Source organism: Balaenoptera acutorostrata, chromosome 10 (assembly GCF_949987535.1).
Source record: "Balaenoptera acutorostrata chromosome 10, mBalAcu1.1, whole genome shotgun sequence".
NCBI classification, from domain to species: domain Eukaryota; kingdom Metazoa; phylum Chordata; class Mammalia; order Artiodactyla; family Balaenopteridae; genus Balaenoptera; species Balaenoptera acutorostrata.
In genome coordinates, this window is record NC_080073.1 from 40050428 (window position 1) to 40073521 (window position 23094).

Sequence of the window (23094 nt, forward strand, 5' to 3'; positions counted from 1 at the left end):
AGCAGAGGACATGGGGGAGGGGGGTCTATGCGGGCAAGTCCCCATAGGGTCCTGCTCCCTTATGCCCTGACCCACAGTGAGGGGGCAGTGGAGGCCTGTTAGCCGTGGCCGCTTCTCAGGGTGCCTTGTGAGAGCCCTGCTCTGGCAGCAGACAAGGATGGCCCAATTCTGCTGGCCCAATCCTGAGGCAGGTGATGGTATAATGTGTGTCTGGGAACTGCCAGTTCCTTTCCCTCAGACCAGGCCATGGGAGCCAGGCTTGCCCTGAGGCAGGGGTGAGCCTGCCTGGACTCAGGGTAGAGTAACCACGGGGGTAGGGGTGTCACAGCAGGAGGCAGGGTGATAGCGTGTCCTCAGAGATGGGGTCCCCGGAAGCCTCCGAACTAGGCTTTCAGAAGGGAACCAGCGTCTGTTAGGGTCCTACTGTGTGTGGAGGTCTGCTCTGGGCGCTGTCCCCGAGCCACCCCACTTGGTCCTCAGGTACCTCCCGGGGAGTGAGGATGCCCGGGGCAAGTGAGGAACCCCAGGAGCGGGGAGGGGCTGTGTCCGGCCTGCCAGCAGGACCCAACAGGCACTCAAGTGCTAGGAAGCAGATCCCCTCGGAGACCCCCTCCGGGCCCCAGGGTGGGGACTGGGGTTAGGGGTGGACAGGACCCCGAGAGCCGAAGGCAGCTTCGGTGGTCGCCTGGGTCTGAGAGCCGGTCCCGAGGGGCCCACACCGGACCGTGCCTAGCCCCGAGGCTGGGAGGGGCGTCCACTTCCCCTCCCTCCCTCGCCCTCCTCCTCCCCTCCTCTCCCTCCCGGGCGGGGTTCCCGGAACAGCCGGGTGGGGCCGGGCTGGGCCGGGCCGGGCCGGGCCGGGCCGGGGCGGGGCGGGGCGGGGCGAGGCGAGGAAGCGGGTGGCCAAGCGGGTCGCTGAGGCTGTGGCCGCGCTACGACCGTCAGTCCGTCGGCCCGTCCGCCCACCCGCCCAGCCATGGCCGCGCCGGCCCCAGCGCCTCGGATCCTGCTGCTGTTGCTGTTGCTGCTACCAGCGCCTCCGGGTGGTGAGTCTTGGCGGGTGGGGGAGTTTATCCCGGGCAGGCATGGGGGGTGGCCACGTCCGCGCCGTACCTGGTAGGAGCCCGGACAGCGCCGTCCCCGCAGTGACCCCAAACGAGCCCTAATAACTCCGAGGCAGTTAGCGGACCCCACGACTGGTCTCTCCTCCACTCCAGCCTCCCTCCCGTCTGCACTGACACTGCCCAGACCCCAGGCAGCTGCCATCATTGTTCTGTCGTAGAATGGGGAGGGGGGAGGTGTCTGTCCTCTAGTGTTCCAAGGGGGTGGGTAGGATTCCCTGCCTGGCCTTAGCGGGGCATGGTGGCAGCAGGGAGGCCTGGCCCCTCCATCAGAGGCCTTCCCTCAGCTTCTGTTTATTGGCTGGGAGCCTCCACACTCTGCCTCCATGGCCCTGGTATTCCTGGAGACTGCTGAAGCTGGCCCCCAGGGTTGGAGGAGACACACTAACTGTGTGTGTTGATTGTAGACGGATGAATCACAGACGGCGGAAGCCAGGCTGGGGGCCTTTCATGGGTAGGGATTGGAAGAGCGTACTGCCCCCACCCGCCTCCATAGGAAGCCAAAAATGCTTCTGGGGTGGGTGGTTTCCTCCAAGGGAAGGACTTTATTTCCTTGGGACTGGGACGAATCTGGAGGACCTGGGAAAGTGAGAAGGTAGAGCCCTGTTCTCTGGTCCAGTGAGGTCTGGACAGCCTGGTTCTGAGCGTCTGGGCATCAGAAGAACATTTGTGTCATGGGCTTTTGGCTCAAACAGACTCACCTGTGTGTGTCTTCAGGCCCAGCTTAGACGCTTGGGCTGGGCTGTGGCTGTAAAGGCTGTAATGGCCCTGCTGGAGGTAGGTTGCCTGAGCCTCCCAGTAGCATGGGCTATGCTGAGTGTACCTGCTGGCAGGTGGACAGCTGGCTACGTTGGGCCTGTTGGTGGTCCCATCCTCTGCCCTGCAGCTTCGCCCAGAGCAGGGTTCTGCCTGGAGCTGCCAGGAATAAAGCATCTCCCCCACCAACCACCCCATTCCTAGTTGTCCCTTCTCAAGGAGGTCAGTCAGTGCCTCTGTCTTTGGACCTTGCTCTGCCAATGGCCCCAGGGTGCATGATACTGTGGGGGAGGAAAAATTTTCCCTTCTTGCCATCTAGGTTCTTTGACTGGTCTAATAATTAAATTGATGTAAGACAGATTAACAGGAGAAAAACAAAAGTTTAACAACATGCATACCTCCTGTATACATGAGAGAGACACAGGAAAACTGAGTAACTCCCCCAAACGGTGGAAGCCCTCACCTTAAATACCATCTTGAACTAAAGGCAAAAGAGGATACTGGGGGTCAGTTATGGGAAGTTACCAGGAAAAGCCCAGTAAACAAGGGTAAGGTTGTTATGCAGATTTAAATCTATGCCTTCAGCGTTGATTCTAGAGATAAGGTCATCCCCCTCTTCCTAGTACAGCGAGGGAGATACCCTTACAAATGGAGATTTCCTTTATACTTACAAATGTCTATTACAAAAGGGTAACTTCTTAGTTTTCAGAGCTTCTCCTATGTCTGCAGTTTCTTAAAAATAATCTGCTTAAAATAATCCTTAGGCCAAAGAGGAATATTTATTTATTGATTTATTTGGATGTGGACCAATTTTAAAGTCTTTATTGAATTTGTTACAATATTGCTTCTGTTTTATGTTTTGTTTTTTTGGCCACGAGGCCTGTAGGATCTTAGCTCCCCGATCAGGGATCGAACCCACACCCCCTGCATTGGAAGGCGAAGTCTTAACAGTGGACTGCCAGGGAAGTCCCCAAAGAGGAATATTTAGGGGTGACAAATTTTCCCTTTCAGTATACCAACCAGGCTGGGTCTTTAGAGTCCCAGTGCTGTGCCAGGACTTTCTACCTCAGGGTTTATCAGGACTATCCCCAGCCTACCATAGTCATCTGGGCCTTGCTGGACTGGGTGTTCCATCTGGGGTCTGTCCAGGCAGAATCCAGGACCATTCTGTCCTGCTGGTGGGCGCTAGATCTGTGCTAATGTAGCCAAAAGATGCGTGGGAACATTTGGCTGTAACATCTTGCTGGAAGTCTGCAAACTTTGTGGTCATTTTCCACACTTGTCAGCCAGGTATACTTAGATCCCACCTCTGGCTAAGAGCCTTGTGATGGTTCTGGGGCTCCACATGGTGCCACTGCCTCAGAGCCCTGAAGGGCACAAACGTTTCCTAGGTGCCTACTGCAGGCCCAGCCCAGGGCTAAGTACCGCACGGACACTTCTGTGGTGGGAGTGACTGTGGCCAATGGTGAATTGGTCAGGAGGCAGCCTGCTGTAAAGCTATAATCTGTGAGGGGCAGCCCCTGAAGTCGTAGTGTCCAGCAGGGGCTGAGGCTGCTGCAGCTGAGCTGTAGGGACGGGGAGTGAGGATTAAGAATGGGTCAGTCTGGGCTCCCCTGGTGGCGTAGTGGTTAAGAGCCCACCTGCCAATGCAGGGGACACGGGCTTGAGCCCTGGTCCGGGGAGATCCCACATGCCTCGGAGCAGCTAAGCCCGTGCGCCACAACTACTGAGCCTGCGGTGTAGAGCCCGCGACCCACAACTACTGAAGCCCGTGCTCCTAGAGCCTGTGCTCCACAACAAGAGAAGCCACCACAGTAAGCCCACACATCACAACGAAGAGTAGCCCCCACTCACCGAAACTAGAGAAAACCCGTGCACAGCAACAAAGACCCAATGCAACCAAAAATAAAAAACAGTAAATAAAATAAATTAATAAAAAAAATATTAAAAAAAAAAAAAGAATGGGTCAGTCCACTTCGCGCTTCCAGTGCAGGGGGGAGCTAAGATGCCACATGCCGTGCAGTGTGGCAAAAAAAAAAAAAAAAAAAGAAGGGGTCAGTCCAGTGCCTGGTCCCCAGCAGCTGGGACTGCTGGGCTTGGGTGGCTTCTGTAGGAGGGGGCCTGGAGTAAGGCCTTGATGGGTAGGTAGATTTGAAGGTGGAGGATGGGAAACAGGTAGAATACAGGCAGAGTATGGGGTGAACTTCAAGGTCCTTTGTAGTCTGGACCCTGCTTTGTGGACTCTGGGCTTGATCCCATGGCCTGAGAGTGGGGAGTGGCCCAGTCAGACTCACACGTAGAAAGTTCACTGTCCCATCTGGAGGGCAAGTGGGCTGGTTGGAGAGGGAGGGAGCCCAGGTTGGCACCTCTGCTGTGGCCCAGGGGAGAGGGCAAGGCTGGTTGGGGCAGTGGCCAGAGGTGGCCAATGAGTGGGATGGCTCAGAGATGGCCTGGCATGCTGGGGCCTGCTGGCCTTGCTGGGGAAGGGGCTGTATTGGCTGGGACAGGGCTGAGGCCTGGCCCCATGGCCACAGATGAACGGTGTGTTTCTCTGTTCCAGCCCACAGTGAGGTGTGTATGGTTTCCCCTGGACGCAACCTCTTCCCCAAGTTCTGTCCTGATTTCTGCTGTGGCACCTGTTATGACCAGTACTGCTGCTCTGATGTGCTGAAGAAATTTGTGTGGAATGGAGAAGAGTGTGGTGTTCCGGAGGCCAGGTGGGTGCATCGGAGGTCACAAGGTAGGCGGCCTGAGCCTGCCCCTCTTTCCTCTCAGCCCTCTCGAGATGGTGGCAGATCACTGAGGGTTGGGGACTGGGGAGTCCTTGTTCTGGGCTGGACTCCCCAGACCCTCCTCAGGTAGTCCCTTGTTCCTCTCTCCCCCACTCTCGAGGGCTGAGCAGGTTTCTCAGGGGTTGGTGGCCTCAGCGGGCCCTGTGGCTCACCCCTGGGTGTGTACTTGTACCAACGTGTCCTCAGGGTGGACACCTTGGCGTGAGTGTACCCCGCAGTGTGTGTGTGCACCTGGTGGGGGGTTGTATGTGATTTGTGCAGGTATCATCTTGTGGACCCTGGAGGGCATAGTGCATGGGCGTGTAGCCCACTGTGGGCCATGCCTGTGTCCTCTTGCCATGGCCCGTGGATTTACACTGCATCTTGGGTTTAAACTGTTTCATAGGCTGGAACCAAGGTTCTAGGACCCTGTGTGTGTCTCCCTTTGCCACATTGTGTGTTTCGTTTGTGTTTGGCCACAGGTATAGAGGGTTGACGTAGTCATACTGCTCAGCTCATGGCAGGTGACCATCATTGGTCTGGGCAAGACCAACCCTCCACCATCTTACACCATCTTATTTTAGTCTCCCATGACCATTCCATTCCCCTCTTATTCTGTAGGCAACCAGTCAGTCTGTTGTATTCTTTCGATTATTTGTGTTGCAAAGTTTATATTCTGTGGGCACAGTGAACCCTCTTACTTTTTACTTATTTATTTATTTTTGGCTTCGTTTCTGTCCGAGGGCTTTCTCCAGTTGCGGCGAGCGGGGGCCACTCTTCATCGCGGTGCGTGGTCCTCTCACTATCGCGGCCTCTCTTGTTGCGGAGTGCAGGCTCAGTAGTTGTGGCTCACGGGCCTAGTTGCTCCGCGGCATGTGGGATCTTCCCAGACCAGGGCTCGAACCTGTGTCCCCTGCATTGGCAGGCAGACTCTCAACCACTGCGCCACCAGGGAAGCCCAACCCTCTTACTTTTTGCAGTCAGTGCAGTGTTTGTAAGACCTATCCACATTGCTGTGTGTACATCTGGCCTGTGCCCATCACTGCCATGTCATTCTTTGTGGTGTGAGTCCAAAACTTGCTATCATAGATAACTGCGGTGGGCATCCTCATATACTTCCTCCTTTACAGAGCCATGTGAGAATTTCTTGCCAAGTACAGTGGAGCAAATTGCCAGGTCAGAGAGGTGCATGTAGTTACTGACTAAGGAGTTGCAAAGTTCTCTGGGGAATGACGACACCAGGCTGCATACCTGTTGGATCATATTCTACCGTTTTACTGCTACCCTTTTGCTGTCTTTACATTTTATAAGTGTCTTCTTTCTTTCTTTTTTTTTTAAAATTTATTCTGGTAGCTTTAAAAAACAGGAGGATTTATTCCATTTAAGTTTAATGTAATTGTTGGTATTTCTGGGATTATATTCAATATTTGCTCTCTTGTTTTGTGCTTTATATTTGTCTCGTTCTATATTTCTTTCTTTTTCACTTACTGTATTGTTTTGGTTTGTTTTCATTCCATTTTTTTCTTCTAGTGTTTACTTCTTTTTCTTTTATTTATTTATTTATTTATTTATTTATTTATTTTTTTTAAAGATTTATTTTTTTATTGATTAATTGATTGATTGATTGATTGCTATGTTGGGTCTTCGTTTCTGTGCTAGGGCTTTCTCCAGTTGTGGCAAGCGGGGGCCACTCTTCATCATGGCGCGCGGGCCTCTCACTGTCACGGCCTCTCCTGTTGCGGAGCACAGGCTCCAGACGCGCAGGCTCAGCAATTGTGGCTCACGGGCCCAGCCGCTCCGCGGCACGTGGGATCTTCCCAGACCAGGGCTCGAACCCGTGTCCCCTGCATTAGCAGGCAGATTCTCAACCACTGCGCCACCAGGGAAGCCCCTCTTTTATTTATTTATTTATTGGCTGCCTTGGGTCTTTGTTGCTGCGTGCGAGCTTTCTTTAGTTGCGGCGAGTGGGCACTGCTCTTCGTTGAGGTGCGTGGGCTTCTCATTGTGGTGGCTTCTCTTGTTGTGGAGCATGGGCTCTAGGCGCGTGGGCTTCAGTAGTTGTGGCATGTGGGCTCAGTAGTTGTGGCTTGTGGGCTCTAGACCACAGGCTCAGTAGTTGTGGCCCACGGGCTTAGTTGCTCTGCGGCATGTGGGATCTTCCCGGACCAGGGCTTGAACCCGTGTCCCCTGCATTGGCAGGCAGATTCTTAACCACTGCGCCACCAGGGAAGTCCCATGTTTACTTCTTTTTCAATCTGTATACTTTTATTTTTTCTTGTCTCATCACACTGGCCAGAACCTCCAGTACAATGATGAATAGAAATGGTGAGAACAGACATCCCTGTCTTGTTCTCAATTTTAGGGAGAAAGCATTCGCTATTAGGTATGATGTTAGCTGTAGCTTTTTCATAGGTGCCCTTTATTGGGTTGAGGAAGTTCCCTTCTGTTCCTAGTTTGCTTGGAGTTTTAATCATGAAGGGATCTTGAATTTTGTCAAATATTTTTCCTGCATCTTTAGAGATAATTAGATGATTTTTCTATTTTTATTCTGTTAATATGGTAAATTATATTGATTTCATTCTTAAAGAATATTTTATCTGAGCAGGACTTAAGTTGATGGTTATTTTCTCTGACTCCCATTATCTCTGTTGAGACATCAGCTCAATAGTCAGTTGTCCATCATTTAAAAGAAATCTTTTTTTTTCCTTATGACAGCTTTTTTTTTTTTTTTTTTTTTTCATTTTAAACCATTTTCATTTGAAGTGATAAACATGATAGCAGGTTAATATGGTGCAAACAGCATCAGAAGTCAGAAGCTTATGACAGCTTTTTAAGATTTTTCTTTTCTTGTCTTTGGTGTTCTTCAGTTACACTATGATATATCTAGGTATAGATTTTTTTAAATTTATGATGTTATGTTTGAGCTTCTTAAATCTGTGGTTTAGTGTCTTTCATCAGTTCTAGAAAATACTCTGCTATTCTTTAAGTATTGCCCTTTCTCCTTCTCCTTTCCTTCTGGGACTCCATTTATACGTGCTGCATGTTCTCCTCCAGTGTCCACATATCCTAGTCTCTCTTCCATATTTTCATCTCTGTGCTGCATTCTGGATAATGTCTTCTAACCTTTCAGTTCATTCAAATCTTCAAGTGTCTAATCTGCTGTTAAACTCATTCCTTGAGATTGTTTTTTATTCTGTTATGTTGTAACATATAATTCACATACAGAAAACTGCATTAAATAAATGTACAACTCAGTGATTTATCACAAAGCAAATATCTGCATAACTACTATACAGGTCAAGACATCAGAAGTCCTGTTGAGCTTACTCCCAATCACTGTCTCTCATCTCATCGCACTAAGATAGTGATAATTCTAACTTTTATATAGCCTTGCTTTTCTTTAGAGCTGTAATACCCAAACATGCATCCCTAAGTTCTATAGTTTAGCTTTTTTATTGGGGTTGGGGGCAGTATATATCATACATACATAAAAGTACACAAATATAATGTGTACAGTTCAGTGAATTACTGCAGGGTAAACATATCCACACCCATGTAACCACCACCTATCCAGGGCAAGAATTAGCACATCATGGCATCCCAGAAGCCCCCTCATGTTACTTACCAATCAGTATTCCCTCTGTTATCCCAAAAGGTAACCATTAAACTGCTATACCTGTTAAACACACACACACACACACAGACATACACATGACATCATACATCTATTTCCTATCTGGTTTCTTTCTCTCAACATGTGAGTTCATCCATGTTGTGTTGTCTGCTCATTTCCATTGGTGTATGTTAAGTTTTATACCGCCGTTGATCCATTTTAATGTTGATGGACATTTGGATTGTTTCTTCCCTCCCTCCCTCCCTCCCTCCCTTCCTTCCTTCCTTCCTTTTCTTTTGCTGTAACAAATAATGCTGCTTTGAGCATCCTTGTACATATCTTTTGGTGCACATGTATATGGATTTCTTTTAAGTATGCATAGTAGTAGTAGTGCATGTAAGTAGAGATCAAATTTCATTTTTTAATATGGGTATCCAGTTGACCCAGCACCACTTATTGAGAAGACTATCTTTTTTTTCTATCACTCTACAGTGCCAAGTTTGTTACAGATTGAGTGTCCACATATGCGTGGCTGTCTCTAGGCTCTGTATTATGTTACATTGGTCTATTTGTCTGTCCCTGGGCTAAAGCAGACTCAATTACTGTGTCTTTATAATAAGCTTTGATATTCTTCAATATTGTCTAAGTGATTTTTAAAATAATTAATTAATTAATTAATTAATTTTTGGCTGTGTTGGGTCTTCGTTGCTGCGCTCGGGCTTTCTCTAGTTGCGGCGAGCCAGGGCTACTCTTCATTGCGGTGTGCGGGCTTCTCATTGCGGTGGCTTCTCTTGTTGCAGAGCACAGGCTCTAGGCGTACAAGCTTCAGTAGTTGTGGCTCGTGGACTCTAAAGCTCAGGCTCAGTAGTTGTGGTGCCCAGGCTTAGTTGCTCCGCAGCATGTGGGATCTTCCCAGACCAGGGCTCGAACCCGTGTCCCCTGCATTGGCAGGCGGATTCTTAACCACTGCGCCACCAAGGAAGCCCTGGCAGGTAGATTCTTAATCACTGCGTCACCAGAGAAGTCCTACATTCTTTCTTAAAGGATATTTTTCCTCGTTATAGATTTCTAGGTTGGCAGTTATTAACTTTCAGCACTTTGAAGTTATCAAAGTTCAGCACTTTTTTTTTAAAGATCAATTTATTTATTTGTTTTTTATAAATTTATTTATTTATTTTTGGCGGCGTTGGGTCTTCGTCGCTGTGCACAGGCTTTCTCTAGTTGTGGTGAGCGGGGGCTACTCTTTGTTGCGGTCCGTGGGCTTCTCATTACGGTGGCTTTTCTTGTTGTGGAGCATGAGCTCTAGGCGTGCAGGCTCAGTAGTTGTGGCTCGTGAGCTCTAGAGCGCAGGCTCAGTAGTTGTGGCACACAGGCTTAGTTGCTCTGCGGCATGTGGGATCTTCCCGGACCAGGGCTCAAACCTGTGTCCCCTGCATTGGCAGGCGGATTCTTAACCACTGCACCACCAGGGAAGTCCCAAAGTTCAGCACTTTGAAGCTTTCATTCCATTGTCTTCTTTTTTTTTTTTAATGTTTATTTATTTATTTGGCTGCGTCGGATCTTCATTGTGGCGTATGGGATCTTCTGGTTGTGGCATATGGGATGTAGTTCCCTGACCAGGGATCAAACCTGGGCACCCTGCATTGGGAAGGCAGAGTCTTAGCCACTGGACCACAAGGGAAGTTCCCTCATTCCATTAACTCCTGATGTCTGTTGTTTCTGTTGAGAAATCAGCTGATGGCTTTATTATTGCTCCTTTGCAAGCAACATATCTTTTCTCTAACTAATTTTTAAGTTTTTCCTCTTTGTATTTGGTTTTCAGCAGTTTTACTATGATGTGCCTACGTGTGGTTTTCTTTGAATTTTTGCTGCTTGGGGTTCACAGTACTTCTGGAATTGTTGGCTTGTTTTTTTTGTTTTTGTTTTTGCTAGGAGAAAAACAAACAATTTAATAGCATGCATATCTCCTGCATTTATGGGAGATATCCAGGAAAACTGAGTAACTCCAGCCATCATCTTTTTAAATATTGCTTCTGCTCCATTCTCACACTTCTCCCTCTAGGACTCTAATTACACATATGTAAGACATTTGTACACTGTATTCCATATTTCACCTACTCCTCTTTTGTATTTACATTTACCATCTTTTTGTGTCTCCAGGCTTTAGTGTACGTATATTTGTTTGGGCCTATCCTCCAGTTGATTAATTATATCTTGCACTGTGTCTAATAAATTATTATCTTTTTGTGTAATTTTTTAGTTCTAGAATTTTTATTTGTTTCTTTTTTATATTTCAAGTTCTCCTAAACTGCTTGATTTTTTTTTCCTTTCATCTCCTTGAACAAAGTATGTTTTGTTTTGTTTTGTGTTTTTTTTTTTAATTTTATTTTTATTTTTGGCTGCGTTGGGTCTTCATTGCTGCGTGCGGGCTTTCTCTAGTTGCGGCGAGCAGGGGCTACTATTTGTTGCAGTGTGCAGGCTTCTCATTGCAGTGGCTTCTCTTGTTGCGGAGCACGGGCTTTAGGCACGCGGGCTTCAGTAGTTGTGGCACATGGGCTTCAGTAGTTGTGGCTCGTGAGCTCTAGAGCGCAGCCTCAGTAGTTGTGGCACACGGACGTAGTTGCTCCGTGGCATGTGGGATCTTCTCGGACCAGGGCTCGAACCCTTGTCCCCTGTGTTGGCAGGCGGATTCTTAACCACTGCGCCACCAGGGAAGCCCTGTTTTGTTTTTTAATATTCATTTACTTATTTGGTTGCACCAGGTCTTAGTTGTGGCAGGTGGGCTACTTAGTTGCAGCTCACCGGCTCCTTAGTTGCAGCAGGTGGGCTCCTTAGTTGTGGCAGGTGGACTTCTTAGTTGCGGCACATGGGCTCCTTAGTTGTGGCATGTGAACTCTTAGTTGTAGCATGCATGTGGGATCTAGTTCCCTGATGAGGGATTGAACCTGGCCCCCTGCATTGGGAGCACGGAGTCTTATCCACTGTGCCACCAGGGAAGTCCCAAAGTATTTTTTTTAAATTTAATTTAATTTTATTTTTATAAAGCAGGTTCTTATTAGTTATCTTAAAGTATGTTTTGTTTTAATGTCAGGGTGTGATAACTTCAATATTTGAAGCCCCTGTGGATATTTCTATAGTCAGTTGTTTCTATTGTTTTCTAGTCATGTTGTCTAGTGTCCTAGTGTTCCTGAAAATCTTCAGTTGTGTGCCAAACATTGCGTTTGCAAAATTGATTGTAGACATTTGGACCTTAGGACTTCCTCCAGGGAGGATTGATATTGCTTTTGCCAGGGACTTGAGCACTCTAAGGTCACCTTGGCCTAATTGCAGAGCTGAGCTGAGAAACTCTTGCTGAGTTTCTCCTTGCTTTTCAGGACCGAGCCCAAGTAAGTGGGAATCATCAGGGCTTGCCCACCTGCTGGCCTCTGGATATAATTTCTAATTTCTAATTTCAGAAATGCTGCTCTCAGCTGCCCCTCTGAAATAGGCTAATGCCCCCAGGAGAAAAGGGGCTTCAGATGCCAGGCCCACCTCCATGGAGGTCTCTTCCCAGCCACACACTCCCCCCGCCCTCCCTGCATCCCAGCTTGGTGTGCTTTACTCTTGTTATTGCTTGCCAAAGCACGCACACTGAAATTTTAAAAAATATTTTCTTCTCAGCTTTACTTGTCCTTCAAATTTAGTATGGTATAGTTGTTCCTAATGCTCTTGCATTTTTTTTTGTTTGTTTGTTTGTTTCTTGAATTTTATTTTGTTAATTTTTTGAGAATTTATTTTGAGAATTTTCAAATATATACAAAAGCAGAGAGAATAATAAATCCATATATCCATCACCTGCTCCCATAGTTATCAATACTCTGACATTAGTGTTCCATATACCTCCCACTACTTTTGTTTTCTGGATTATTTTAAAACCCATCCCAGGCATAAAAATTTCTCCTTAAATGTTAGTTGTTATCTGCACAAGTGAGTCCTTTAAAAAGAAATATAATCATATATCAGGAACACACTTGGCACATTAACAGCAGTTCATTAATAGCTTTCTGTACTAGAACAGTCAGCTCTACCCACCACCAGAGCCTCCCATCAAGCCTCTTAGATAGCCTCAACCACCAGAGGGCAGACAGCAGAAGCAAGAAAAACTACAATCCTGCAGCCTGTGGACCAAAAACCACAGTTACAGAAAGATAGACAAGATGAAAAGGCAGAGGGCTATGTACCAGATGAAGGAACAAGAAAAAACCCCAGAAAAACAACTAAATGAAGTGGAGATAGGCAACCTTCCAGAAAAAGAATTCAGAATAATGATAGTGAAGATGATCCAGGAACCCGGAATAAGAATGGAGGCAGAGATTGAGAAGATGCAAGAAATGATTAACAAAGACCTAGAAGAATTAAAGAACAAACAAACAGAGATGACCAATACAATAACTGAAATGAAAAATACACTAGAAGGAATCAATAGCAGAATAACTGAGGCAGAAGAACAGATAAGTGACCTGGAAGACAGAATGGTGGAATTCACTGCTGCGGAACAGACTAAAGAAAAAAGAATGAAAAGAAATGAAGACAGCCTAAGAGACCTCTGGGACAACATTAAACGCAACAACATTCGCATTATAGGGGTCCCAGAAGGAGAAGAGAGAGAGAAAGGACCAGAGAAAATATTTGAAGAGATTATAGTTGAAAACTTCCCTAACATGGGAAAGGAAATAGCCACCCAAGTCCAGGAAGCGCAGAGAGTCCCATACAGGATAAACCCAAGGAGAAACATGCAGAGACACATAGTAATCAAAGTGGCGAAAATTAAAGACAAAGAAAAATTATTGAAAGCAGCAAGGGAAAAATGACAAATAACATACAAGGGAACTCCCATAAGGTTAACAGCTGATTTCTCAGCAGAAACTCTGCAAGCCAGAAGGGAGTGGCATGATATACTTAAAGTGATGAAAGGGAAGAACCTACAACCAAGATTACTCTACCCGGCAAGGATCTCATTTAGATTTGATGGAGAAATCAAAAGCTTTACAGACAAGCAAAAGCTAAGAGAATTCAGCACCACCAAACCAGTTCTACAACAAATGCTAAAGGAACTTCTCTAAGTGGGAAACACAAGAGAAGAAAAGGACCTACAAAAACAAACCCAAAACAATCAAGAAAATGGTCATAGGAACATACATATTGATAATTACCTTAAACGTGAATGGATTAAATGCCCCAACCAAAAGACATAGACTGGCTGAATGGATACAAAAACAAGACCCATATATATGCTGTCTACAAGAGACCCACTTTAGACCTAGGGACACATACAGACTGAAAGTGAGGGGATGGAAAAAGATATTCCATGCAAATGGAAATCAAAAGAAAGCTGGAGTAGCTATACTCATATCAGATAAAATAGACTTTAAGGAAAGGGAAGAGATAAAGACATGTATTGAGGATCATCTTATGTAAAGAAATGGATTTGTATTTACTTTTCTGTATGCTTAAAAATTATTCAAATACTTTTTACAACGAGCCTGTATTTATATATTACTTTTGTACTTTAAAAAATAAATTTAAAAATTAGAAAAAAAAATAGCTTTCTGTACTAGTCTGTCTTCAGTTGCCTCCACTTGTTTCAAAAATGCCTTTTCACAGGTGGTTTGTTCAATTCAAACAGTTATTGTTATTTTGGGGAGGGGGGCCACACCATGAGGCTTGTGGGATCTTAGTTCCCTGACCAGGGATTGGACCCAGGCCTCAGCAGTGAGAGCGCCAAGTCCTAATCACTGGACCACCAGGGAATTCCCAGACAGTTATTATTTTTAAAATCTCTGTTGTGTCTATAGTTTACCCCTTTTCATTCTGTATTTTTATCTTTTTGCATCTTTTCTCCTTTTCTTGATTAGTCTTGCCAGAGGTCCACCAGCTTTGGTTCTGTTAATCTTCTCTATTATTTTCCACGGCTGCTATTCTCTTTTATTTTTGCACTTATCTTTATTAATTCTTTCCTTATTTGGGGGGTTTGTTCTATTACGTTTTTCCCATCTTCTTCAGTTTACTTCCATCTCAGTATTAAAGCTGTAATTTCCCTCTAAGAACTCTTTAGCTGTGTTTCACAAATTTTGACCAATGGTATTTTTATTATCATTCAGTTTTACAGATTTCTTAATTTCCTCTATGATTTCTTATTTAAGCCACAGTTCTTTTGTTGTTGTTGTTGCTGTAATATGTTGGTTTCCCAAGGTATGAGGGGTTTTTCTTTTAGGATTTTTTTCTTTAACTTTGTGGCATGTGTCTTTTGTTACTGATTTATAACTTCATCCCATTGTGGTTGAAGATACTTTGTATGATAGCTGTCTTTTCAAATCTCTTGAGACTGGTGTTGTGGCCTCACATGTGGTCTGTCCTAGAGAACGTCCCATGTGCACTTTAGAAGGACGTGTGGCTTTGTAGCCTGAGATCTTGGTGTGTGTAATACCCGTCCTCCAGAGGCCCCCAGGGTTACCTGTCTGGCCCAGTATGGGGTTGGCTTTCGTGCATGTTCTGTGTGTGTGCTAAGGTAGTGTTTGTTCGTTCTTGGTGTGCTGGGTGGGGCGCAGGCATGTTAATTGTGAGGTTTCCTCTTTGCAGCGTCCCCACCAATGTGGAGCCACCGGAACAGCTGGGCTCGACACTGAAGTTCCGCTCTAGCCTGGACAGCGACCCCATGTCCGGGTAAATAAAAGCTGCAGGCTGGGTACATCTTCCTGGAAGAGGTGACAAGGGGGCTCAGGAGGGCTGTGGGGACTGGGATGGCACAGAGTCCTTGGGCTAGGGCCCCAGAGAAGCTGTCACCATATCTGACCTCCAGGACCTTTGATCCTTGTGTTGGGTGTCTTCATCATTGTGCCAGGGATGGGGGAGACTGTGGTTGGGGGTTCACGATGGAAAGGCCAGGTGTGGGCGTTCATATTGACCTAGGTGATGGTGTGGGCACAGGTGACCTATGGGTGTAGGTGATGGGGAGGGGGTGACAGTGATGGGGACGATAGTGGCAAAGGCGATAGTGATGCGGCAGTGGTGGCAGGGATGAGATGATGGGGGCTACAATGCTGAGTGTGTGGTGATGGTACAGTGGTGATGCTGGGTGCAGTGGTGGTGGGGAGAGGCCCTGACAATAACCACGACCCACAAACCCTGACACAGAGACGGTGCATCATCAGTTATCCCGGCATCTTTACCCCATAATAATCACCCCATCACTCTGCACCCCGCACCACCATTGCCCACCATTACCCCAACACCAGTACCTACCACCAGCATACCTATCACATCTGGCTTCTTGATCCGGGATAGGGTGATGGTAGATGATGGTGGGTGTGTGGTAATGGGGGAGTAGTGCGTGTTGATGGTGTAGAGGCTGATGGTAATGGGGGCTATGGTGGGGCTATGTAATGGAGTGACAGGCAGGTGTATGATGGTAGGAGGTGATGGTGGTGATGGGGGACAGTGGCAGGGAGATGTGATAGGGATGCTGGTGGTGGGTATTGGTGTTGGGGTAATGGTGGCAGTGGTGAAAGCGATGGGGGCAATGGTGGTATAGGGTGCATAGTGATGGGGTGATTATTGTGTGGTAAAGATGCTAGAATAACTGATGATGCACAGTCTGTGTGAGGGTTTGTGGGTCATGGTTATTGTCAGGGCCTTCCCTTCAGGGGGCCGGGGAATACCCCAATCGCCCAAACTCAGTCCCCTTGGCCAGGTTCCTGCCCTGTCTTGTGGCCACCGTGATGGGTGTTGTGATGCACATTTTGCGTGGATGGAACGGGCATGCAGCTGCTTGTGTGTTTTCCTGGCGGAGTCTGTTCCACGTGCCGTCTGCCCCCTACCTCGGTGGGTCTAGAAGCCCCTCTGAGAAGGTCCACCTAGGCCTGGTTGCCCCTTTGGAGGAAGAGACTTTGGGCTCTGGGCCTGTGTAGTGGAGTCCAGGTTCTTGTCCTGTCCCATCTTGCCCTGTGGGCCTGGGTGAGTGTGGGCCTCTCTGGCTGCAGAGGAATTGGGGCAGGGCTCCTGTGAGTGGGGGAGGGGAAGAGGCGCTGCTTTGCTCCTAGGCGCCTGTGGCTGGGCCTCCTCCCTCTGTTCTGCCCGCTGATCCTGTTCCCTGTGTTGGTCAGAGACTGAGACCTGGAAGCGCCACTCCCTCTACGTGCAGGGAGCACCCAGTTGCTGAGGCCCGAGGCTGTGGGCTTTCACTTGGCCCCACAGGGGGTCTGATGTCCAGCCAGTGTGGGCCTCGTCCTGGGCAGGCACCATGGAGGGCTCTGGGCAGTGCTGGGGTCTGAATGGTGTTTTAGGATGAAGACCACTCTGGCTGCTCCCTGGAGGATGTCAGCAGCGGGCGGGGAGCCTGGACCATGGCTTCCTGGTCCAGGTGTTGTAGGCCAGAGAGAGGCTGGGCTGGCGGGGTGAGGTGAGGTGAGGCTGCCTGCTAGGAGGGTGGCCAGGGAAGGGGCCGCGGTGTGGTGTCCCGCTCTCTGCCCTGCATGGGGGGATACAGGACAGAGGAGGAGTGGGTTTCGGGTGAAGGGCTCGGATTTGGGTGGGATTGAGTGTGTTGAGGGTCAGCGACATTTGGGGATCAGCTGCAGGAGGGGCTGGAGAGGGTTCAGAGAGGGGGAAGGAAAGTGGAAGGTGGCCTGGCTTGTGAGTGAGTATTGAGCACTGTGTGAGAAATGTGGGTTCCACACCGCAGAACAAGGTCCCCCAGGAGGCAGAGAAGTGGCTTCCCGGGGCCAGCTCAGGAGCATTTCCCCTCCCCTCCTACAGGTGCGGAGGTGCGAGTGCCCTGCTGCCTCCCCACCAGGCCATCTTGCCCATCTGCTGGGAGTGCAGATGCTGCTCAGCCCCCTTGGGCCCCCACCCCATCCTGCCCCATCTCTCCTCTGCTTCTGAGCAGAGCCCCAGCGTGGCGCACAGCACCTGCCTTACAAAGGTTTAGGGCTCCAGGAGCAGGTGCTGGGAGGGTGGAGGGATGGGGTCATCAGTGACATGTCTCCTGTGGATGCCCCCAGGTGGCCGCCCCTCTGGGCCCCAAGGAGACATCCTCTCGGGTGAGCATTCGTGTGATGCCCCCTTGGCCAAGGGCACTGTTGTTTGTCCATTGGAGCATTGGTTCCTTGGTGGGGTCCAGCCCTGGTTGGAAGCTCGGGGGACGCTCGACAGGGGAGGGACCCTATGTGCTGAGGGGGCCTGTGCCAGCTCTGCCCCCCTCCCCACCTCCGACCCCTCCCCCTTCATTCTTGGACTTCACCCCCATACCCCCGCTCTTCCTCTGGGTGACTCCTTGGGTCCTCCAAGAACGAGCCACCAGGTCAGAGCACAGCGATGCGAGACCACATCTGCCTGTCATGGCCTGGGCTCCATGCTCCCCATGGTGTGGCCATGTTACCTGTGGGTCTTACACCCACTCCCCACTTTGGCAGGTGACTCCTGTCCTGCCCTGTTGATGGTCAGTGGCTGGTTCCCTCCCCAGAGCTTCCTTGGTTCCCTGTCATAGTTCTTTTGCGTCCTGATTTCATTGTCCCTTCCTAGCTCCTTTCACTCACAGGATGATAGGCAGGAATGGTGTGTTCTGAAGCACCCAAGTGGTGGAACCACTGGCTCCAGGCTCGTCACCGCTGACCCTCTGCGCTGACTCTGCTGTGATGGTGCAGGGGGAGGGCAGGGAGGTCCACTAGGTGAGGTGTGGACATCGCCAACCTGTGTCAGTTCTCAGCCCTCACTGCGCTCTTTCCGCAGCTCACACTCACTGTGTCACGGCTGCGTGCTGCCTGGCCAGTGTCGCAGTGAGAGTGCTGGTGTCCCAGTTCCAGAGACGGCCCTCTTGGTGTCTGGACGTTGGAAGTCTTTGGCCTCCTAGGGACCGTCCCATTCAGCCCCGCTGCAAGCTCCTTGCCTGGGCTCTTGTTCCCCTGGCCTTCTGTCCCTTTCTGCCTAGGCCAACTCTGCCTTCTGAACTTGGCCCTTGGGCTCCTTGATCTGGGAGGTAGCCTCAGCCTTGGGAAGCCCCATTCCTTCCTCACAGAGGTGTGGTTCCACTAGTGTCGTGGCCTGTCGTGGCCACAGGCCCCTGCCCCACTCTGCAACCACCCCTCAAATATTGCTGTTCCTCAGGGCAATGTGCCTTGCTGTCCTACTAGGTGCTGCCCATGGGGTCCCTGAGTGAATTTATTCATTTGTTAAATACTTATTGAGCACCTCCTGTATGGCCAGGCACTGGAGATACAGTGATGGTCCAGAGCTGGTGCAGTCTGTGCATCCATGAATCCACAGGCTGGAGATAAGATGCACATTAATCAAACGCTCACACAAAGGAATGTGTGTTTATAAACTGAGGTAGACAAGAATTTGATTTGTAAGAGCACTTATCGAGGAGCCTGACCTCATCTGCATGGTCAGGGGAGGTGTCCCTGAGGAAGTGATGTTTTGAGTTGAGGTCTGAAAAGTGACCAAGAATTAATTGTGTAGGGGTGGGAGGAAGAGAAGAGCAGACTGGGCAGTTGGGCGGGAGGAAATGCGTGTGCAAAGGCCCTGAGGTAGGACACAGCATCATGCTTTCAAAAGCTGAAAAGGAGGGTGATGTGGCTGGAGCACACAGGAGGGAGGGTGGGAGTCCCAGGCCACACAGGTTTTATCTTATTTAGACTTTTAATTAAGATTAACATTTGCCTTATTGTAAGTGTTACTATCTGATGAGACAAATCCTAGATTTTTTTCCTTATATTATCAACTATTATATATGTATATATATATATATATATATATATATACACAGAGAGAGAAAAGTACAGATACACACACACATCACACAAAGTTTAACAAGTAAATTATAAAGCAAATTCCTGTGTGACCCCAGGAGCTACAGGAGCCATACTAGGCTTTCGAGCAGGAGTGACAAGATAAGACCTGACAGGGTGGCCAAGGGGACTTGGGGAGGCATCTGCATCTTCCTGGTGAGGCAGGTTCAGGTTCAGGCAGGTTTGTGGCTTGGAGCATGTGCTGGTGGGAGAGGAGGAGCTGAGGAGACAGGCCGGCGGGCCCCCGGGTCTGCTGGTAGGCTTAGATGGCTGAAGGAGCCCATCGAGGGGACCGCTGGAACAGGGCTGGCCCGCTGAGCTGGGCGGAGCAGGAGCGTTTGGGGACCCTAGGCGGGGCATGTCTCGGACCCCGTGGTAGTGCTATCCTGGACAGTGGGGTGGAGAAGCTGGGCCTGGGCAGGCAGGGCTGGGGAGGCAGCTCCAGGAAGACAGCCGAGCACTTCCCTCCCCACTCCTGGCCCCAATTTGGAGCGCAGCTGGGAGCAGCTGGGGCGCCCGCCAGCCAGCCGCACTGTGTCTTTAAGAGGCCTCGCATCTCTCCTTCCTGCCTCTGACGTCAGGGGTAGGGGAGGGCCGAGGAGATTTGCTTTACTTTTCCTGGAAAGGGGAGGAGATTGAAACCGAGTGGCCTCATGATGGAAGGGGGAAGTCCGGGGGTGCAGGAAGCCCCTGAGTGAAGGTGGAGGCTAACATGGGGTGAGCTTGGGCGCCATACTGTGTGTCAGAGACAGAGACAGAGACAGAAGAGAGAGAAAGAGAGATTAGAGATCGGTGGTGGTGGCCCTACAGTTGAGTGCTATTGATTGCGTGTGAACGTGGTGTGCGTGTCTACATCCCTGGGTCAGTGGAGGGTCTGGGAGGAGTTTGTGGGTGAGGAGCAGTGACAGGCTCCTCTGGTTAGGCAGGAAGGGTACCTGATGGTCCTGTCTTGGGGCCTTGTTCTGGGCCTCACAGTGGCCAACGGCTCCTATTTTACGAACACAGTCAGGTATTTTGAGTCTGGAGTGTGAAGGGTCTGTCCTTAGTCTGTCCCAAAGCTGTGCGCCGGGCCTTGCTGAGCTCGTGCTGCCCATCTGGACTGTGAGATGGAAGACCCTCCACCCAAGGCGGGGCAAAGGGGGGTGCCCAGCCTTCCCCCAGGCCTCAGGGGAGGCGAATGCCTAAAGCTCACCAAGCCCCTTCCATGTTTTGATGTGCTTGGTGCAGTTGCCTTTTACTGGAACACTGCTTGGCCTCGGGGAACAGGGGAGGACAGCTTGGGGCTGTGGCTGTGCCCTTGAAGGTCGGCTTTGGTGAACTTCCCACCCACGGCCTGTGTTCTCAGGGGGCGGGCTCTCCACTTGGTCCTGGTCCTTGCTGAGGGGCCTGCGTGGGCAGGGAGGTGGCCTCTTCCAGAAGGCAGGGCCCCTCCAGCCCCGCCCGGCTCTTAGTTTACCCACCTGCCCTTCTGGTCAGAGCGAGGGTGTATGTGGACACCTGACACACTGCTTGGCACCCAGCAAGCTCACCGTCACTCCGGGGGCCAGCAGCCCTACCCTGGGCTCGCTGCGTGCCTCTCTTCACTGTCCTGGCCACACCAGCCTCCCCTTTCCTGGAACTTCTCCCTGTTTTCATTACCTGTGCTTCCTGAGTCATTTTCCCTTCAACACCTGCCTCCTCTAATGATCTGTGGGCTCCCAGAGGCCATGAGTTGGTCTGTCTCGCCCACCTCTGAGTTTTTGGTTCAAGCCACACAGTGCCTGGCTTGTGGCGTGTACTCGATGGACATCTGCCGCTGGCTCGGTGCGGGTAGACAAGATGTGTGTATGGGGGAGGCACCTGAAGAACTCTCTCCCATGCTCCTGAGGGTGTGGCTAGGGGGCCCCCCCTGGGCGAGGGGCCTCACATGGACTCTCAGTCAACCCCATTTTACACTTGAGGAAACACCTGAGGCTGAAACAGTTTCAAGCTACATACCCCAGAGGTTGCTCTACCTGTGTTGCCCAGAGTCTCCTCCGGCAAGAGGGGTGCACCTTGGGAATGGGGTGTGGTGGGTACTGCTGGTCCTGGGTAGGGGAGAGAGGCCCTGGGCCTTGACTGGCTTTTTGGCAGGTTTGGAACGACTGTGGCCGTCGGACTGACCATCTTCGTGCTCTCCGTTGTCACCATCATCATCTGCTTCACCTGCTCCTGCTGCTATTTGTACAAGATGTGCCGCCGACCACGTCGTAAGCACCCCCACCCCACCTGCCCCACTGTGACCCCTTGTGTGAGGGTGCTGACCGCGGGTGGTGGGCGTGGTTTACCAGGGGCCTGACGGAGCTGAGCTGGAGGGAGGGGTGGCAGGCCTGGGGGTCCTAACTGGGACTCTCTTTTCAGCGGTCGTGACTACCACCACGGCCACCACAGTAGTGCACACCCCTTACTCGCAAGCTCCAAGTGTGCCACCCAGCTACCCCGGACCAACATACCAGGGCTACCACTCCATGCCCCCCCAGCCAGGGATGCCAGCAGCGCCCTACCCCACGCAGTACCCACCACCCTACCTGGCCCAGCCCATGGGCCCCCCTGCCTACCATGAGACAGTGGCTGGTGAGTACCCCTACCGACTCCAACTGTGCCTGACCCCCTGCAGCCGTGCCCACGGCCAACCAGTGTCCTCTCTGTTTTCAGGAGGTGCAGCCATGCCCTATCCTGCCAGCCAGCCTCCTTACAATCCAGCCTACATGGACCCCCCGAAGGCAGCCCCCTGAGCACAACCTTGCATCTCTGGCTGCCACTTGATCTGTCATGTGTGTGTGAATGGGTATGCAGGCACGGTCCTTTTCTCCCCGTGTGTGGTGTGTGTGTCCTGTTTGTACATGAGGCTTCTTGTGATGCCAATGAGGGGTTGGGAACAATCCTTGCCAGAGTTGCTGGGACCACACTTTGTTGCCTTCCTCACTCGAAATTATGCTTCCTGAAATCTCAAGCAAAATTCAAAGAACAGTTCTTTTCCAGACCACCCCAGGGAGAGCAAGTGGGGCTTGTAACACTAGGATAGTACAGACTTTTGCAGGCAGGATGCACTCGTGTTCCAGTTTCTGCAGAATGGCTAGCCATTGCTCAAGGCCCTGGCTTGTCCCCAGGCTTGTCTTTGAAGAACCCGAGCCATGATGCAGGCAGGTGGGTGAGGCTTGGGAACTGGCTACAGGTGGGTCTCGACCCTTTCCCATAGCTCCCTGAGCCTGTGCCATGCCCAGTGGAGGGTGGGCAGCCTCCTGATATCAAAACACCTCAGGCAGAGCCCCACCCTCCCTGAGAGCTGTCTGCCTGGGCTGTGTTCTTGCATCCTTCCTGGGACCACCTGGAGGGCCACGTTTACCCTCGGTTCTGGCTGCCCTGGTTGGCTCTGGCTGCCACCTTAAGTGGGCAGGGTGGCCTCCGTCCACCTACACACTCAGGTGTCCTCCCTGCAGTGTTTTTTTTTTTACTTTTACCTAAGTATTTTGCCTGTTTTCTGTTTCAAAATGTGTGTAATAGTTGCTGTGAGGCTGAAACCCCTGGGTCCTGGAGGAAAATTGCCCCAGAGAGCAGAGAACTCTGATGTCTGATAGTCCTTGCTTCCCCAGCGCCAGCCTCACAGGCTTTCCAGCTCCTGTACCCCAGGCCACAGTTTGTCTTGGCAGTGGGGACGCCTGGGCCAAGGTGTCGTCTGGACCAAAGGTGGAGGGGACCCTTGGTGGCTGCTCTGGCCCAGACACATACCTCGGTGTTCCCTATTCCTCCGTTAATGTCTCACCACATAGTAGCTTTGTACCTGTTGATGTGTTTTGGAGAGTCTAGGGTCTGCACCCTTGTTTATAATAAATCCAACTATTTGGAGCTGCTGTCTCCTTTCTTGGCTGCTGGGATTGGGTTTTAGGCTAGGTATCATTTCCATCCAGTATTTGAAGTTCCTTGTTTTCCCTACTTTTATTGGGCTCAGACGTCTGACCATCCTGCTAGGGAGGGTGACGGACAAAGACTGC

General features: G+C 50.3%; 1 protein-coding gene across 3 annotated transcripts; it reads left to right on the forward strand.

Moving 5' to 3' along the window:
- Positions 1 to 852: 852 nt before the first annotated feature.
- Positions 853 to 22948, forward strand: SHISA5 (shisa family member 5). 3 transcript variants are annotated; one of them, XM_007168803.3, is made up of 6 exons: positions 853 to 1046; positions 4438 to 4594; positions 14880 to 14963; positions 21197 to 21312; positions 21464 to 21676; positions 21758 to 22948. In XM_007168803.3, the coding sequence occupies exons 1-6, from the start codon at positions 977 to 979 to the stop codon at positions 21835 to 21837; spliced, it is 720 nt and encodes a 239-aa protein (XP_007168865.1). In that variant the 5' UTR covers positions 853 to 976; the 3' UTR covers positions 21838 to 22948. The 3 variants fall into 3 exon arrangements, with proteins under 3 accessions (XP_007168865.1, XP_007168866.1, XP_007168867.1); XM_007168804.3 differs by lacking the exon at positions 14880 to 14963 and having other exon boundaries at positions 854 to 1046; XM_007168805.3 differs by lacking the exons at positions 853 to 1046; positions 4438 to 4594; positions 14880 to 14963 and adding an exon at positions 19646 to 19801.
- The last annotated feature ends 146 nt before the right edge of the window (positions 22949 to 23094 follow it).

What these genes read in the sequence shown, in the direction of transcription:
- SHISA5 (XM_007168803.3), top strand. Translation starts at nt 977, where the DNA reads ATGGCCGCGCCGGCCCCAGCGCCTCGGATCCTGCTGCTGTTGCTGTTG. An exon ending in TGTGGTGTTCCGGAGGCCAG is followed by an intron (nt 4,595 to 14,879) that starts GTGGGTGCATCG and finishes TCCTCTTTGCAG; the next exon opens with CGTCCCCACCAATGTGGAGC. An exon ending in GATGTGCCGCCGACCACGTC is followed by an intron (nt 21,313 to 21,463) that starts GTAAGCACCCCC and finishes CTCTCTTTTCAG; the next exon opens with CGGTCGTGACTACCACCACG.